General features: G+C 33.5%; 2 protein-coding genes across 7 annotated transcripts; both read left to right on the forward strand.

Annotated features, from left to right (window-relative positions):
* Positions 1–36: 36 nt before the first annotated feature.
* LOC114873142 (centrosome-associated protein 350-like) lies at positions 37–13,978 on the forward strand. 6 transcript variants are annotated; one of them, XM_046286129.1, is made up of 12 exons: positions 37–113; positions 1,215–1,392; positions 1,462–3,216; positions 3,279–3,537; positions 3,614–4,041; positions 4,114–4,337; positions 4,440–5,882; positions 6,206–6,369; positions 6,447–6,637; positions 6,713–10,445; positions 11,319–11,401; positions 11,491–13,978. In XM_046286129.1, exons 2-12 carry the CDS (start codon positions 1,291–1,293, stop codon positions 12,214–12,216), a joined length of 9,108 nt encoding a protein of 3,035 aa, XP_046142085.1. In that variant the 5' UTR covers positions 37–113; positions 1,215–1,290; the 3' UTR covers positions 12,217–13,978. The 6 variants fall into 6 exon arrangements, with proteins under 6 accessions (XP_046142085.1, XP_029036972.1, XP_029036975.1 ...); XM_029181139.2 differs by lacking the exon at positions 37–113 and adding an exon at positions 209–945; XM_029181142.2 differs by lacking the exon at positions 37–113 and adding an exon at positions 209–945 and having other exon boundaries at positions 6,471–6,637.
* A 1,491-nt stretch (positions 13,979–15,469) lies between these two features.
* LOC114873141 (jerky protein homolog-like) lies at positions 15,470–17,372 on the forward strand. Its single transcript, XM_046286068.1, has 2 exons — positions 15,470–17,125; positions 17,209–17,372. The coding sequence occupies exon 1, from the start codon at positions 15,521–15,523 to the stop codon at positions 17,087–17,089; it is 1,569 nt and encodes a 522-aa protein (XP_046142024.1). The 5' UTR covers positions 15,470–15,520; the 3' UTR covers positions 17,090–17,125; positions 17,209–17,372.
* Positions 17,373–18,909: the final 1,537 nt, after the last annotated feature.

Genomic DNA, 18,909 nt, shown 5'->3' on the forward strand with positions numbered 1-18,909 from the left:
TAAAGTATAGAATAGATCTATGTATCTGTACTTCGATGATAAGTCTCTATAGTCTCCGTGTAGTTTTTAATATTTATCGGTACTCTATTTTAACAAAAATAGCTTAAAATAAGGTACTATTTTAACTAATTAGTTTATTTTATCTATTTTTATAACTTTTAAAAAACATTTTATCAATTTTTTATTTACTTTTTTTTCATGTATGTACATATAATATTTTATGTTATAGTTTTCTTCTATGTATTTAATCGCTATTGTTTAATTAAAAATTGTTATCGGTTTTTTCAATTTATTAATATGTACAAATGTCAATTTTATAATATTCGATATTTACGACTCATTTTATGCTATAAGGGATTGATGTTGCCAGAACTGATAGAATTGCAAAAATTTAAGACGTTGAAAAGAGGGCGACCAATATGTATATTTCCGTTTAATATTATAAACGGTTGCCGCTTCTTTTTATCTATAGTTCTGTTTCCACAGAATCTCACGTGATAAATAAAAGTTTGTGCAACGTTAATTGCATTCACGAAGAAAATTACATTTATTATGTCGCTATACATATGCATTGTGTTTATAAATAATTGTGTTATTGATCATTCATGTTTTGTCGTTGCCATGTTTTCAATTTTGTACAAGTAGCAAATCACAAAGTACAATACCACGTGATTGTCATTTACAAATGACCGTTGTGATGAGTTATCCTGTTCAATATTATGAAAATATGAATGATGTGTAACGTATTTAAATATAATTTTTCATCGGGTGTTTCAAAATATATCTGTCATTCTGTATCAAATGTTGAAGAATTGATTTTGTAAGATGTATTCATAAAATATGGTGTCTTGAAATAGGTTATAAATACGTTAAATGTTTCTCATCGTCTTTTCGTAAATTCGTTATTTTACTACGTCTAATTATATTTTTATTAAATAATCCAATGTAAGTTTAATATATTGATATGTGTGAAGATTGCTATTAAACTATAGAATAGTTTTGTTTTCTTAAACTTGCATGAATTGGAGACGCATATTGTTCAGTTTATCTCGCTCGTAATATTGAGAATTAAATTTATTTTGGTTTAGCAACTAATAACATATACTTTATATTTCTATAGTAATGACTATAAAAGATTATTTCGCAAGAAAAATTTCATATTGTAAATAAATCTTTTTTAAAATATGTGCAATTAATGTTTTTAATGTTTGTAGTTGCTGTAAATATTTGCAAGCATGGATAAATGTTTACCAACTAAATATAGATCAATAAATATGCAAATAACATAATATGAAAAGCAGCTCTAAGAAGGAAGATACTGATAAGAAAAAGAAATATGTTTTTTTTTCTGATCCCGATATTATTGTTCAGTGTGCTGAAGCATCTGTTGCAGTAAGTACAGTTAGCAGTTTTTATGCTGTTATAAATATTGAGCTGTGATCTAATAAAGTATCATTTTAGGCAGCTCAAGCTCTTGAATGCGAACAAAAACCAGATCACATTACTAAGCAAATACCTAAGGACAAACTATCAAACTTGCCAATTAAATTTAACTTGAAAGATTTTAAAAATTTATATCATCCTATACAACCATATCCTTTTACATTTATAAATGCTGTCAAACGGAAGCTGGCTTTAGACAATGGTTCAGAAGTTTGTAAAAAAGCATACGATCAGAATAATAAAAATGCACCCGAATCATCTATAACAGTATTAAAGCCCGATAGTGATCAGAATTTACAGAAGATGGATTTTATAAGGCCGCTAAAAGTTCCAGATTTGAAAATTTCTGCAAAAAAATTAGATTTCTCTGACAGAGAAAGTTCTGTATCAAAAGATGTAATATCACCAAAATTTGAAACACCTTCAAAAGAATTGATACATGAAAGAGCAGATAAACCAACAAAGAGTTTTGAAAGAGTTCAAAGAAGATTAGACTTCTCAACATCAGATGTTTCATCAACAATCAACAGCGAGGTAGAGCCATTGAGGGTCCCAAATATTTCTATGTCATCAAATTTATCAAGAAAAAAAGACTACATTAGAGAAAATTCTCGAGAAAAGGAGAACCGATCTAAAAGAATCAGAAAAGACGATTCTTTATCCTCCAAGCAAGATGAAGCAACGCAAGACTTTTTTAAAAGATCTAGAAGTCCAAGGCATGTTTCTAGAAAAGACTTCTCTAATAACGTGTGCGAGAATGCATCAGTTGTAAAATTAAAGAGCGATAGATTGCCATTGTACATACCAAGAGAGAGTGATTTTGCTTTAACAAAACCAAAAACAAAAAATTTTGCAACGTCAACTGTTAAAAAGACCAATGACAAGAGGCATAGATCTAGTAATACTAGATCTTTTAAATCAAGAGATGTTTCTTTGGAATCTAAGAATAGATCTTGCAGTAACGAGTCACTTTCTGAGTATTCTTCAAAATTATCAGACAAAGTTACAATTAGAGAGTCTAGAAACATGTTTGAACATTTTGATTATAGATACAATGACGATCTACATATGTTAAAACAGGCTAACGATCAGAAACATATATTTTCTATGGAAAACAGACAAGTAAAACAGCACAAAGTAACATATCAGTCTCAAGCGAAAATTGAAAATGCACCTTTCAAAGAGCAAACTAAAAGACTGTCAGAAAAAATAAAACCTTCTATAAATAAAATGGATAGCAAAATATACATTGTAAATTCCAAAGAATCGGAAGGTGTTGAAAGTGTGACGGATTCAAGTACAATTGTACGAACTCAAAGTCCAAGTATTATTTCTATACAGCAAGTAAAAAACAAGGATTCCGAAAAAGTTGCACAAAATATTAATATACTTAAATCGAATAAAAATAATGAAGATCTAAAATATACAGATGATTCTTCGTCACAGTGTATTGCTACAAACACAAAAAAAGAAGAAGAATCGTATACACAAAGTATTGGTACAATTAAATCAGCAACAAGTAATAGTAATGAATCTAATTTAAACGATAGCAGTATCTTATCTGATAAATTATTAGATCCAAGAAGAATTTCATTCAGAGATGAGAACCGTTCGCAAGAGGAATTTTGTAATTTAGTAACTCCGGATATGAATCTCATACCGCGATCTAAACGAAAAAGGCAATTTATACAAAATAGTAACATAGAAGTTGATCCTAAATGTTCAAAACATAATACCGGTAAAATTGAAACAGAAAAAGAAGGAATTCCATTGGTAAGTTTATTGTTGCTTTCTTTATTTTATAAATACGTTATAAGTAAATTTTACAATTCTAGTTGCATCCAACTGCCTTACATATGCAATTTCAAGCTGAGTTGCATCTTCTTGATTCATTTAATGAGTCACTGAGGCAGGTTATGGATGTTGAAAAATGTTTATATAATGTTAAACAAAATCAAGAAAAAGAGTTACCGTTACAGCATAACCAACTGAGTGACCAAGTGAAATTACATTTCTCTAAGGATGAAAAGAATGTTGATAACATGGAACATTGTAATGAAATTAAATCACATGCAAGTGTTTCTACTGACAAAGGTAAGAAACCGGTATGTTACTTGTGACGTTTTTACTAAAACTAATTATTAATAAAATTATCTATATATCATTTAAGCATTTCCAAATACGATGCATCATACAAGTCAAACTATAGGAAATAAGTTTGACAATTTTAGTACGTTAAGTAAACCAGCAGTTAAAGCTGTGGAGGTACAAACTCAAACGGTAAATGATATAGCAACACAAACAGATATGCGTTCAACTCGACGAAATGTACAGAGTAGATGTTCAGAAATATGTGGAACCCCGTATGAACGAGGATTTGTTGAAGACAGCGAAATTCCACAACTTTCGTTAGATTCAGTGGAACAGTTTGAAGACTTGGATCAAATAGAAGAGATATCATTGCCTAGTAAATTAAGAACGTTGTCAGAAATAAGTTTACACGAAACTACGTCATCTATACGAACAGAAACTGGAACCGAGATTAGTATTTCCACTCGAGATGTAACTTGTTCTTTTAATAAATACTTAGACCTAGAAGTAAGTAAAATGATTTAATTGAAATTTCTGTATTGGAAAGGTACTTGAATTCAATGTTTCGTGTGTATACAGATTGCACAGTTGATCAAAGATGAGAAACAAAGGTACGATAAAATAGAAATGTTATTTAAATCTCGCGAGAAAACATTAAATGATCAAACGAAAAAATTAGTCAAATTGGAAGAGCAAAAGCGAGCATTAAAAGATACTGGACAGGATAGCAGAGTTAGTTCTGTAAAAAAGAAGCAAAGAGCTCTGTTGTTAAAATTACAACAAGAAAAGGATGAAATGAACAGGTATGGTAATTTATATTACAATACATTTTGTTACTGTTAAGAGCTTCTGTGCATATTTATAAAACCTTATTCTTTTTTTTTTTTTTTTTTTTTTACTTTCAGATTGAAAGAACTACATAAAATTGCGAGCCAAGAGCGTAAACTTATGTTGCAAAAACAAAGGAATATGTTTAACCCTCAAATGTCAACTAAAAACATTTTAACAAAATTAAAAAGGAGCGCGGATAGTCAGTCGCCAAGACGATTATCTGGTCCAATGAAGGGTTATGATATAAGAAGTAATAGCTCTATGAGTTCTTTAGTTGATTCTGACAAATCTCAACATGATAGATCTCAGACAGATACGCGTTTGCAAATGTCCGAAAACGAGTTACATTTTTCTAAAATTGATTTACCGAAAAATAATAAATTCACGAATTTCGTTGAAGAATCTAACGCACCATTTTCAAGGTTTGATAAACCTAATGAACCTATTCAGGGTAACATATCTCCAGAAAAGTGTCCTTATAAGATACAAAAAGATGGAACCAAATCAAAGTATGAGATAAAATCAAGAAAGTTTGAAGAAAAAATGCCTAAAGCAGATATTTTAAGGTTGAAATCGCATCAGCATTCTTCTGATCCAACTCTGATGTCAAGTCATTCTATGAGCAGTCCTGGAAAATATATTTTCGAAAAAGACAAATCTCCCGATGTTTCGGAACTGCTACAACAGAATTTAAGTAAATCTTTGTCTGAACAAATTAAATCAGAATCGGATACTTTAATAGAAGAGTTGTCAAAGAAATCGAAATCTTCTCAAATGATAGATAATCATTTTCAAAATATAATATCGCCAAGAGAACGAGAGTCTTTGAAAACTACTGGCATGAATAGCGAAAGTGCTCCAGAAGAAATAAGTTCTCTCAGCCAAGACACTGTGTCGAAAACATCAAAATCATCTCAAGTTTCTGAGGATATTTTACAGACGCATTCAAAAAGTTCTAAAAAGGGTAGTAAATCAATTCCAACTGATATGTCCAAAAAGACTCAGTACAGTTCAGAATCCAAATCAAACTTTAAACGTAAAAGTTCAAAATGTCAGAAAAGCAAATCGTCGTCAAGTATACTTACAGAAAATATATTAAAGTCTAAATCGAATTCTCAGACATCAGAGGAGTTGATTAAACATCACAATAAACGAACAAAAATGGAAAAAGAATTTATTCAGTGTGACAAGAATAATGAGAATGCACTGTTGGACAATATGGATTATAATGAAAATCAGAGTTCTTTACAAACCGTAACTAGGCACTCAAAATCTGCAAAAGATAACAATTTTAAACTATTAACTAACGGAATAGATAATTATGAAAGTAAAGAGAATGAAAATTCTTTTCCTCAAGAGAAGAGTGAGCACAGTTTAGGCAATGTTTCTGTAAAATCTCAAATTAGTAACTTTGCAATATCTCGCCATAGTTCTGGAGAAAGTGACAAAAATTATTCCAAGTCTGTGGTTGTTAGATCGCAAGATCAAAACCTGAAGACTTCCAAGAAACTTGAACAGTAAGTGTATACGTATCTATTTCTTAAACAATTAATGTATACGTAATGATTTTGTAAGCTATTTTTAACACGAAGTTCAAGGAAAATTAATAAAATTGCGAATCGCTGCAGGCACGTGTAAGAAATCTAATAATAAACTGTAGATTCACACGATGAAATGAAGCATTGTAAAAATAGATTTCGGTGCACCGGTGTTCTGTGCATTTCACTTTTATTGCAGTACTTCTCTGTAGCAAAGAACATCCGTGTCTATCTTTGCAATTAAATAATTTTCAGCCTTCTTTCTCGTAATATGTTCGATCGGATGCGATTACGTTTTTCAGAATATTAAACGCGCGTGAAGCTGCGCTTACATCACGAAAAAACTGTGTGGAAGAGTGGATGGCCTGGCATGCAAAATTGAGAAACGAAGAAGACCGTGTTGCACGAATGGAACAAGCTGCTCTTAAACTTGTAACAGCAACCTCCAACGTTTTTTCTCAACAAGGTAAATTTAATATAACATTTTTCTGCAAACTAAACGAATATTTCTTTTACGTATCTTTTAACTCTGATAACTATCAGAGAGGAGTGTATGTCCCTTTGTAGATACTACCATTTCATCCGATACCAGCGATGTCGAAGGTAGAATAGAATTACTTACTGAAAAATTAGCAGAGCGACGAATAGAAATGTCACGTTTGAAAAGGGAAGCCAGAAAGCAAACGAAACAGAAACTTCGAGCCTTGGAAGCGAATTTATTAAATCAAATTAAGGTGAGTAGTTGAAAATAGTCTTCAAAAATGTTTTACAGGTACAAAATTATTCGTTTCATTTTTCTTCTTTAATAGAAATACGACACAACGATCCATGAAATGCGTAGAAAATTGGAGTCGAAAAAGGTATCTACTAAGGATAGCGATAAGTTAGCGATAGAGTCTAAATCGCTGGCAGATTTTAAAGTACCTGAGATTCCTTTAAAGAAGATTCAAGATATATTTAAAAATAATGATTTATTGAGATCCAGATCAGAGTCTGATTTGTTATATACAGAAAGTTTGTCGATGAAAGATTGCATGAAAAATATAAATTTAACGAGGAACAAAAATATTGAAACTGAGTATGATAAAAGTGATTCGGAAAGGATAATCAAATCCTCTAGGCATACAAGAATCTCAGAACATTTGAATTCCCCCAAAGCGAGTACTGTCTTTGATGAAAGTATATCGGAACAAATTGAGATTGATAAAGTTGGCTCTGCTTCGATGTCGTCGATTTCCGACGATATTGAGGAAATGCCAATTAAGTCGGTCATATCAGAAGCAAAGAAAACTAACACTTCAGAAGAAGTTAAAACTGAAATAAGCGATGCAAAGTCTGAGACTGATATACTTACGCAATCAGAAGTAAAGTTCTCTGAAAATGAAACAATTCAATCTGACACAAGAGAATATAAGTCTGATTTTGATACAGTTTCCGAACAGTCCAGAGGAAGAAGTATTTCATCTGTAGCTAACAAAATACAAGATATTGAACGCTCTCATGTACATTCGGACAGATCCAATATTCAGAGCTCTAATGCCCAGGTTAACGCTGAGTCTGCTCATCAAATTTTGGATTTTTCCAAGAAATTGGACTCTCTGTGCCTCAGTAATCAAAACCTGAACGAAGATATAAGTTCACTAGAAAATGAACTGAAAATACTTTCAGAAATGATGTTACGTTTTAATGACAAATCAAATGAAGGGACAAAACAAGAATTACAAAATGAAGAAAGGAGCACGTCAAAGGATATATCAGAAATGCTATCCAAGTCGGACAGAAATACGGAAGTCACGTCAGAGGATAAAAGCGTAGATGCACAATTACATAAAAAAGAGATCAATTCTGATATCTCACAGTGCTTAACGAATAGCGCAAAATTAAAATCAGTTACTAATATTAGTGACAATAAAAGTATAGTAGAAGAAGTTGACAATGTCATGTCTGCTGTAATTCCTCCAGATGAAATATCTTTCTCTAAATCGAATCAAGAAATTGATTACAAAGCAAGAAGTAAGGAAATTTTAAATGAAATTGAAAAGTCAATAATATCAGAACATATTAAAGTTAGCGAGAATGATTTAAATCGTTCAGATATATTAACTGAGAATAACAATTTAAATGGAACTAATACAAGATCATTGTCTGAAATTTATTCAAAGACACCTCTAGGGAAAGAAAGTGTAAGCAACGTACAATCTGAGGCAGTATATCTTACCGAAGAAGAAGATATCGACACAGATACTGCAGAAAATTTAATTAACTCTCATAATTCAGGAAATCATCGTGCATTAGAATTTAATAAAAGTTCTCCAATTTCTTTGGAACAGTCCAGTTTAAAGAAAAAGGATGATAATTCATTAGATCTTTACCCAATAAACAATGTACTTACGCCACGAATTCATTCTGAACATAATAGTGACACAAGTTCTGTAAAACTTGTACGTAGTATTAGCAAACAAGCACCAGTTATAGAGCGTGAAACTAAATCAATTGAAAACTTTGAAGAACCATTGGAGAGTTATACAAACGATCGACAGCAAAGCACAGGTGAAATTCATTCACTATCAAAAGCTGATAGCCCTAAATTAATATCTAACGAGTCCAAAGAATTTAGTAATAACAACAGAGATGAAAATATAGATTTGAAAGTATCGTCCCTAGTGGAACTCGATAAAATATCTAAATATGATACGAGCTTTAATAACAAAGAAATTAGTAACGATGAAAGTCAAATAAAACAAATTTCCATAGATAAAAGGCCCGTTGATAAAGATGATTGGACCGTATTAGATTCATTTTGTATTGAGCAAGATGTTACTAATTCTCCCTGGAAAAAATCTCATTATTCAAAAGATGCATCTCGTTTAACTGACAGTTCTAAACATCAAATTTTGGAGGAGAACACAATTAATGATATAGAAGGTGTATTCTCATTTATACCGAATAGGGAAACTATAAATATTGATCAGCGTGACATTAATTTTGATGAAACGGTGTTAGATTCTGTAGATAGCTATAAAGAACAGGATCAAGATGATACTGTACACAGCATTGAAACTGATAATTTCCAAAAAGCAATTTATGATTCTGTGGTCAAAATATTGGATAAAGTTGAGAAAAGTATCGAGGATAGTTCGATAAAAGAGAAAATCGAAAGTCATTCTGAGGTTACAGAAAATAAAAACGAAATAAAAATTACAGGAGACGAAGAAGTTACATTAATTTCCGGTAATTTCAACTTAAAGGATACTACATTACAACAAAATGAAAATAGACAATCTGTTTCTTTGGATACTAGAGACAATAAAAATACTAATGAAAATGTAGCAATTAATAAAATTCATATTGATCTTATCATGGGTCTTAATTTACGGACAGAAATGAAACAGGACGAGGATATATTATATGACATTGAAAATAAATCCCGAGATATTGTTATAACAGAATTAGAACCAGGAAGCGAGGAAAGTGAGAGTTTGTCAGAACTTGAAATTGATGCTAAAGTAGAATTAGCAGAGGAGGAACCTATGGAAACGAATGATCAGGAAGATAAAATAGAAACAGGAATAAAAATAGTGCAAGAATACAAATCGTTAGAAGCCATACTAGAACAAGATAGTTCTGATGGCGAACAACTTGATAACTTGGTAGAAGTAGCTGAAAGTAGTTTAGATGTTATAGAAAAAGAAATTGAACATTCAGTCAACGAATTGGATAGTATATCTCTTCATAAAACTGATGTTCAATCTATTGAAGTTCAGGGTAATGAAATACAGAATGAAAAGGATGCAACTACTTCTGTATTTGTAAATGATCTTAAATCAGTAATAAGCTGTGAAGTAATTACATCTAATTCACCGAATAATATAGTAAACAAAACATTTGATATTTTGAAAGATCCGGAGTATGAAGACATTTCTGAAGAAAGTCTTGAGGTGTCTGAGATATTCGATAAAAGTGAACTTCAGAGATCTGCTGTTATTCAGAAGTCATCCTCTATACCAGAAAAATATGAAGCAATACATAAGTCGGAGGAAGTATTGAAAATACTGGATGAAATTACTCAAAAATCTTCAACGAATTTTGAATACAATGTACATAAGTTTCAGGATGATAAGCATGTTTCTGAAGATAGTGAGAAGTCACAAACAGAAGTTTCTGATAAGGATAGTATTATGTCTTCAAAGGTTGATGATGATAAAGTTGTGGAAAGTAGTGAAAAGAAAAATGATTTGAATAATGAGACGTATAAAGAAATAGTTAGCTTAAATGATTTGGAAGAAAGAGACAAACGAGAGCAGGATGCGTTGTCCGAATCGAGCGACTGCAGAAATACACCAAAGGATGTATCAGAAATCGAGATAGATTCTTCTCGTGATCCTAATGATTCGAGATTAGACATCGATGGCTTAAATGATGATTTATTAAGTAACAGCAATGTGGAAAATGAAAATGTAGATTCAAAGAATACGTACCATGCAGCTCCTATTGTTGCAACATCAGAAAAGGATATAGAGGTCATGATAGATAAATTGAAAGGTATAATTTTCTATTTATGTACAATTTGAATTTTTATTTCATTATTCACTTAAAGACGTACGATTTGAATTGTTTAAATATCTAGAAATTGTATTGCTACTGAGAATGGATATATTGGAATTTTGTTAGATTTTATGACAGACACTGTTTATGTAATTCTAACAGTTTACCAGCCTAGGATATATTATGAAATTTTAAATGATTCATTCATTATTTACTAGATGTTGTTTATTATCAGTTATTATTTAGCTGGTAAAGTGTTGAATATATCTTATAATCAGTGATTTGATGTTACCTATTGCATACGTTACAGAGACACGTTCTGATTTTTATAATGGCTGCGTATTCCTGTGCAAAACATTGCCTCGTATAGCGATGTATTATTTATTTTCAGAATAGCAAAGTCGAGATAATAATTATCTAAAGGTAATAACAACACGAAACTTTGAATAAAACAGACATTGACTTGTTATTTTTCTACAAATCAGTGTTGCATGAGTGCTTGACCTTTGATTATTCATTTCTGTTTGCACAAGAAAAAGCCTGTGAACATTTTGAGTACAACACATCCATAAAATATTATCCCCTCTTTCTTTTTCCTAAGTATTTTGAAAAAGGAATTACTATTGTATACATAAACTTTACTTGGAATGTATAACTATCACAGCTTCGTTACTGTTTTATTAATGCATCAAACAGATTTTTTATCAATATTTGGATATTCTTTTTTTCTTTAATTTACAAAGCACCTAATCAGAGTAAAATGTGAATCGATAATGTAATGTAAAGATTCGTGTTGCTTTTCCTGGAATTTATCTGCTATTTATCAAATCTTTTACAATCTTATGGTATTTTACATTTTTCCTTGTACAGCATCATTGGAACAACCTGGTGTGGAAGTTGCAGATTGGGAAGCAAAACTGCTTCGAATTGAACAACTTCAAATTGAATTGGAGGTAAAAGTTGATTTTCTCCTCGCTTCGTTGTATATTTTTAAAATAATATAATTATATTAACTTTTCACATGTTAATCTTTTCCTAACAGATTAAGAAATTAGAAGCAGAAGAAGTTTCTTATTATGTTAGAGAAATACCTAACAAACCACCACCTCCTTACACACCACCTGGGGGTGGCGGAAGAATTTCTACATCCCTTGGATCACCTTCTCCTCCTCCAGCTGTGATTCCTTCAAACATAGACGAATTAACAGCGTTCACTGAGAAAGCTACAGCGATTATATTCAAAGCCAAGGAAGCTGGAGAAGATATTATGAGATTAGAAGCTCCTTTGGAAATATGCGAGTTAACCAAAGAGAACGACGAGACTGTTAAGAAAGATAGAAGAATTTATAATACGTTTCTGTTTGATCTATGCAAAGAAACGATCGCCGAAGTTTATCAAGCCGAGTATGAGAAACCAGGTCCAAGTTGGACGAAGCCAAACGTGAAAACGAAACCAATTATGAAGATTCCCAAAACTTTAGAAGAACTTAACGCTTATGTGAATAAAGAGGTGGCTACGTTGTTTGGTTTCAAGACGAAATTACAACGGGAAAATATGGTGATGCGTTGGAGCAGAAAACGAAGGGATAGAGTCGACGAATTACTGGCCAGAGAGGCCCAAGCCGAGGAAGACGAATGGACCAAGTTTCATCATGATGAACTAGCGGTTAAAAATGGTCTCACCGTAACTATATTGGATACTTTGATCATGGAAACTGTGAATGTGGTTAAAGTGGCATACGCAAAGAAAAGGAAAGTAATGGTTTAATGGTTTTGCAAAGTTATTATAACTTAAATATTGGCACATGGATAGGTTTTAAGACAATCGTTTTATTACAAAAAGGAACGATATATTTTATTTTGAAATCTTTTAAATTGGCCTCAACTGCCATATTTTTATTCAATTAGTTATCCAAGTAGTTAATTTTATATATATTTTTGTCCTGTAAATGAGCTATAGGCTGGTTCCTATTTATTTCTTTGATAAAATTGCTCTTAATCGAGATAATCGAGATAATCCCGAGATAATTACTTCATTGTAATAGAGCTTAAGAGGTATAGTAGGTCATTTTGAACTGTAGAATTAAAGAAAGTATTTGTAGTTTGTAGAATAAGAGCATGTGGAAGTTGATAATCAAACACCATACGTTTGTTCTGTTATAGCTACATAAGTATTATTACTAAAATATTTGATATAAGATCAATGCAATTTATACTTGCATTTATTGGGGTATAGTAGCACATTTAATATAAGAATTTCGTTAATGTCTACTTGTAAGAACATAGTTATTATTTTATAACTCTGAGCGTTTTGTTCGAATAATTACTCAATTAAGATTATTTTGTATAGTTCTTAGTAATATACGTTCCTAGTGTGATTTTTCTATCATTCTATTTCGAACTAATAGATTTTAAGCTTTTTTTTCTTTTTTTTCTTTTTTTTTTTTGGGTGTATTTATGTAGTAACCAGAATTAACAGCTCTAACTTAAGTAATATTTTAACCAAGATTACAAGTCGTTATATGAAAAGATATTTTAAAGATATTCGAACAAAATGCTTCTTAAATTATTATACACATCCATGATAGTTGTGTTGTAGAAGTCGTCGGCTGTGGAACGTAATTAGTATGTTCTTACTAGGCCATAACGGACTTCGTAGATTTATGCTCAACTATGTATAATAAAATTAACAAAATTTTAACCAAAAGACTGATACTTTGGGGCCATTTTGATCTAAATTGCAGACATTTTAATGAGATATGTAATTACACGTAATTGATAGGAAAAGAATTAATAATTAATTGGCATTAAGGAAGCCGTTTATGTTGGCTATTTGAAATGGAAGAGGGTAGCTTTAATATTCATTACAGCCCCTTTATTAAGTAAACTGAATACAAAAACACTGCGCATTCGTATTATCAAGTGAAAAGTGTTAATAATGAACTAATCGATCAGTTATATATATTTTAAACTCTTTAACTTGGCGATATACTAACTCGGTTCCGTTGCATTTAAATTTTACGTTTGTGGTTGTGATGATTATTTAATACCCATAAAACAATTAGAGCGGTTCATTGGTGTGTGAAAGTATAACCGCAATGGGGAATGAATGGAACCTCAGCTTTAATTGTTACGACCGTCAGTTTCTTAATACCCTGACGAGTTTTCGCACGTCTTTCAAAGACATCGGTTCTTTCGTTGGCGTGTGACTTCCAAACTTTTGTGTATTTTAGGAATCTATGTACATACGACACGCTCAAATGTTAGAAGAAAGTGTATAGGCTTTCTCTTTGTAGAAAGATCAGCTAATAATTTTCGCCTTAATGGTTTAATTATCAACTACCATGAAGGTGATACAATTTTTTATTTTCTGTCTTGTCTAGATCCCATTTTTGTTCGCGGTCAGCTCGACAAGCTGAGACTGATTGCATTTGTAGTTGTTATACGTAGACATTGTTCACGTACGTAGTGTTGAATATGTACTTAATTAAGGTATAATATATTTTATAATAAATTTTTTGAAAAATTTATCATGATTTATCATTGTAATTCTCCCTTTTGAAATTCTTTACATCACTGCTTTCCTTACATCTCTGCATTCCTTACGTCCATGTATTCCTTACATTCCTGCATTCTTTACATCCCTGCATCCATTACAACCCTACATCTCTTACGTCCCTGCACCCCTTACATCCCTACATCCCTGCATCCCTTACATCCCATACATCTCTGCATTCCTTACATCTCTGCACCCCTTACATCCCTACATCTCTTACATCCCTGCACCACTTACATCCCTACATCCCTTACACCCCTGCAACCCTTTTATATGCATCTCATTATAGCGCCTCCTGGCAGTAAAAAAAGGAACTAAATCTTGCAAAAATTTCGGCCCTCTAGCGGGAAAAATGTGAACTAAAATTTCGACGTCGGATCAGCGCCATCTGGTTTCGAAAAAAGGAACTAAAGCTTGCCGAAATTTTGGCCCTCTAGCGGGAAAAATGTGAACTAAAATCTCGACGTCGGATCAGCGCCATCTGGTTTCGAAAAAAGGAACTAAAGCTTGCCGAGATTTTGGCCCTCTAGCGGGAAAAATGTGAACTAAAATCTCGACGTCGGATCAGCGCCATCTGGTTTCGAAAAAAGGAACTAAAGCTAGCCGAGATTTTGGCCCTCTAGCGGGAAAAATGTGAACTAAAATCTCGACGTCGGATCAGCGCCATCTGGTTTCGAAAAAAGGAACTAAAGCTAGCCGAGATTTTGGCCCTCTAGCGGGAAAAATGTGAACTAAAATCTCGACGTCGGATCAGCGCCATCTGGTTTCGAAAAAAGGAACTAAAGCTTGCCGAGATTTTGGCCCTCTAGCGGGAAAAATGTGAACTAAAATCTCGACGTTGAATCAGCGCCGCCTGGCGGCAAAAAAGGGAATTAAATTTTGCAAAATTTTAAATTTAAAATTATTTTTCACAAGACTTTACTTACCTTTACTTACCTTTACTTACCTTTACTTACCTTTACTCGAACCAGTGGCCATAAGTAGATTATTTATAATATATTTATTATAAGGGTTGAAAGGATACAAGAGATGCAGGGAGAATTCAGGAGTGTAAGGGATACATGATATAAAGGGTACAGAGATGTAAGGGATGCCGTGGTATAAGGAATGCCGGCATATACGATATGCAGGAATATAGGGAATGTAGTGATATCAGGGATACAGGGATGTTGAGGATTCAGACATGTAAGGGATGCAGCGATAAAGGGTTGGGCCTCGTGAGGCCCTTAAAGACAAAAAAATAATAAATAAATGGAAAAGTTCAGCCCAGGCCCATGAAGCTCTATCTCCATGAATTCTACTAACCGATGTCACTGCTCAATCGAGCGTAACAATTTATTGCCCCTAAACATCGGCTTCTTGCTTTCACCCTCGGACCTCCCACTTTTCGGGCGACTTCAAACAAAGAAGGGGGGATAGCGAGTTGCTTACTTCGAGACTTCGAGGCAGAGACCATTTGCTTATTTCAAGGCAATACCGTAGTGCAAAGAGTTACAGTGCAGTTTTTACTGTGATCATGGCAGAGATCCAAAAAAAGAAAAGAATTTTTCTATCCGTGGAACAGAAAATGAAAATTGTCGAAGAACTACAAAGAGGAATTACAGTGAAAGCACTTTCTCGGGAATATGGAGTGTCGCACGACGTGATTCATCGGATTCGTCGAGAATGTAGATTCCTATCCAGTTTTGGGATGCGAGGGGGCCATGTATTACAACATAAAAATCGAAGAAAATCTTCGAACGAAGATTTGGAAAATAGATTATATACTTGGTTCCTTCAACAACGAGCGATGGGAAATCCGATAACGAATTTGCTATTGCTGAAGAAGGCTCGCGAAATATCTAACGAGTACGGAGGAACCTCGCATGCCGGAAGCAGGGGCTGGTTGTGGAAATTCAAACATCGCTATGCAATCCGCTTACCCCATGCTCGCGATGAGAAAGCAAATACTGATGAACATAGTGCACAGATTTTTATAAAGACATTCAATGAAAGAATACAGAAAGAAGATATTAATGTAAATTTAATATATAATATGTACGAAACGGGCCTCCTATGGAAGACTATTCCTTCCAAAAACTTGGTAACAGAAACGGAAACGGAAAGAAAATTAAAAAATGATAAAGTGTCCATTGGATTGTGTGCCAATGCAAATGGTACACATAAATTGGCCCCAATTTTTATACACAAATTAAAATATCCACGAGCATTACAAAATTGTGGAAATTTGCCAGTGACGTACAAATCGCAACGTCAAGCGTGGATAACACAAGAAATTTTTAATTCCTGGTATGAAGAGCAGTTCAAGCCCAGTGTAGAAATGTACAAAACAGAAAGCGGTACATTAGGGAAAGCTATTTTGTTAGTGAACAACTGCGCCATTCACAAGCTTATTAATCCACAGTTAGATACAAATTTCGAAATTATTTATCTACCTCTCAATACGTCGGCCCTGCTACAACCTATGGACCATCAAGTCGTCATTGCAAAATTCAAGACTAATTATAGACATAAAATGTTACGCCAAATTTTACAATATGAACGAGGAATAAATGATCTTTCTTATAAATTTAATATTAAACAATGTATAGATTTAGTGGCGGAATCATGGACGGACATTACATCTGCCAATTTACGAGCTAGCTGGAATAAAATTTTCTCGATGGAATCAGGAGAAGTGAATATATCTAATACTTCCGTACATTCCGAAATGACAGACATTATTAATACTCTCACAGGCGAAAACAATGACATCGAAGAATTCAACGCAATATTAAGATATTTGGACCTACAAGAGGCAATTAATTATGAAGAAGATGACAGTACGGTGATAAAAACAGAAAAAGGTGAAACTGAAGAAGAAGAAGAAGAAAAAGAAGAAGAAGAAGAAGAAGTAGAAGACAAAGAAGAAGAGGTACATAATGCTACAGAACCACCCCACGAAACTGAAGTCAATAGAATAGAAAAGAAAAAGAGGGACTTAATCATGCTTGAAAATATTATTAGGAAGTATGCAAATAATAACCGTGCAACAATAATGATGGGGGAAACCCTTAAAAAAATTTTAGAAAATGAACTGCCATAGATAGAAAAAAGTCATCCGTGAAAAGACTAATATAAGGTAAGAAAAGCTTCTGTCAAATAAAAGTAGAAAAAAAATAGAAACCAAATCTGCTCAAAAAATTAATTATAATCTTTTTACAGGACATTTTCTTCACTGGCATCAATTTCCTTTCGAAGAACAACCTTATGTCGATAGTTCATCGGCAAAGAAGTGAAACAGCATCAGCCATAAATCGTTTTTTATTTTAAACACCTGAGGCCCCACACGGGCCTATGTGTGTGTGTGTCTCTTTATTATGAACATATAAAAGTTTACAGAAATAAAAGTACAAAGTAACTTAGGTGTACAAATAAATAGTTTTTCGAAACCTCAGAACTTTGGCGCCATCTATCGAAGCGCAGCTGAAACTAGTTATCGACTTATTGACCGACTGGTCAGCAGTGGGTAGGTTGCCGACTTATCGACCGACCCTTCGGCAACCGGTATATTGTCGTCTTATCGATCGACTTTTGGCAAGTTGTCGAGTAGTTTGCGCCGTTTTTGTAGAGATGGCGCTATGATCAGATTTGGGACTTCTTTTTAGTGACGATTTAATTTTGCAATTAAATTGTAAATAATTCTAAAATAAATACTTTTGCCTCTTTGACATCCAAAGAGAGACTGATGGTGCTAGTGTTTTTGTATCTGTTGGCATTGATAACATAATAATTGTACTTGGTTTCTTACCACACAAATGGTTACAACAAGAATAGAGAAACGTAGTGAACGAAAATATTATTGTATTGATAAAATTATCAGGCACCCCGAAGCGCCGGTGACGCTCTCTACATACCGCCATATCATCTCGGGGTGTTAGGGACCCCAAAGCCGCGGCGACATTCTGTTTACCGATATGATATCTTGGGGTGTTGGGGACCCCGGTGCATCAGTGGCGCTCCCCACATACCGCCATATCATCTTGGGGTGTTAGGGACCCCAAAGCAGCGGCGACATTCTGTTTACCGATATGATATCTTGGGGTGTTGGGGACCCCGGTGCATCAGTGGCGCTCCCCACATACCGCCATATCATCTTGGGGTGTTAGGGACCCCAAAGCAGCGGCGACATTCTGTTTACCGATATGATATCTTGGGGTGTTGGGGACCCCGGTGCATCAGTGGCGCTCCCCACATACCGACATAATATCTTGGGATGTTAGGGACCCCGAAGCAGCGGCGACATTATGGTATACGGGGTACCAAGGACCCCGACGCATCAGCGGCGGTCTCTGCATACCGACATATCATCTTGGGGTGTTAGGGACCCCGAAGCACCGGTGACTGATTCTGCATACCGACATGATATCGTGGGGTGTTGGGGACCCCGGTGCATGGGTGACGCCAGTGCAGTAACGAGGGTATGAAGCGCCCTTGGCAAGTGTTTAATGACAAAACAATATTTAATGTAAAATTTTAATGTAACAAGTTAAATTTTACTAAATGCATTATATTAAATACTATTAACCTCGTTAAAATGAGTTGCCTGCATGTACAATAATCTATTTGTCAAGGTATTTGTATGAATAAATAATCTATAACCTAAATAAGAAGAAATTTTTATTCATATGCAATGACGACAAGATGAAAGAAATACAAAACATAGGTATTTGTTAAAATAATATAATAAAAACATAAAACAGTTCAGCATATTTTATAAAGTAATTTTTCTAGCTTTTCCATTTGCAAACACATCTATTATATCGTCATAATTTAATGTTTTGGCAACGTATTTTTCAATTGATATTATAGACATGTTTGTTAATCGCTCTTGTCCAATAGAAGAACGAAGGTTCGATTTTTGCG

Source organism: Osmia bicornis, chromosome 6 (genome assembly GCF_907164935.1).
Source record: "Osmia bicornis bicornis chromosome 6, iOsmBic2.1, whole genome shotgun sequence".
Classification (NCBI taxonomy): domain Eukaryota; kingdom Metazoa; phylum Arthropoda; class Insecta; order Hymenoptera; family Megachilidae; genus Osmia; species Osmia bicornis.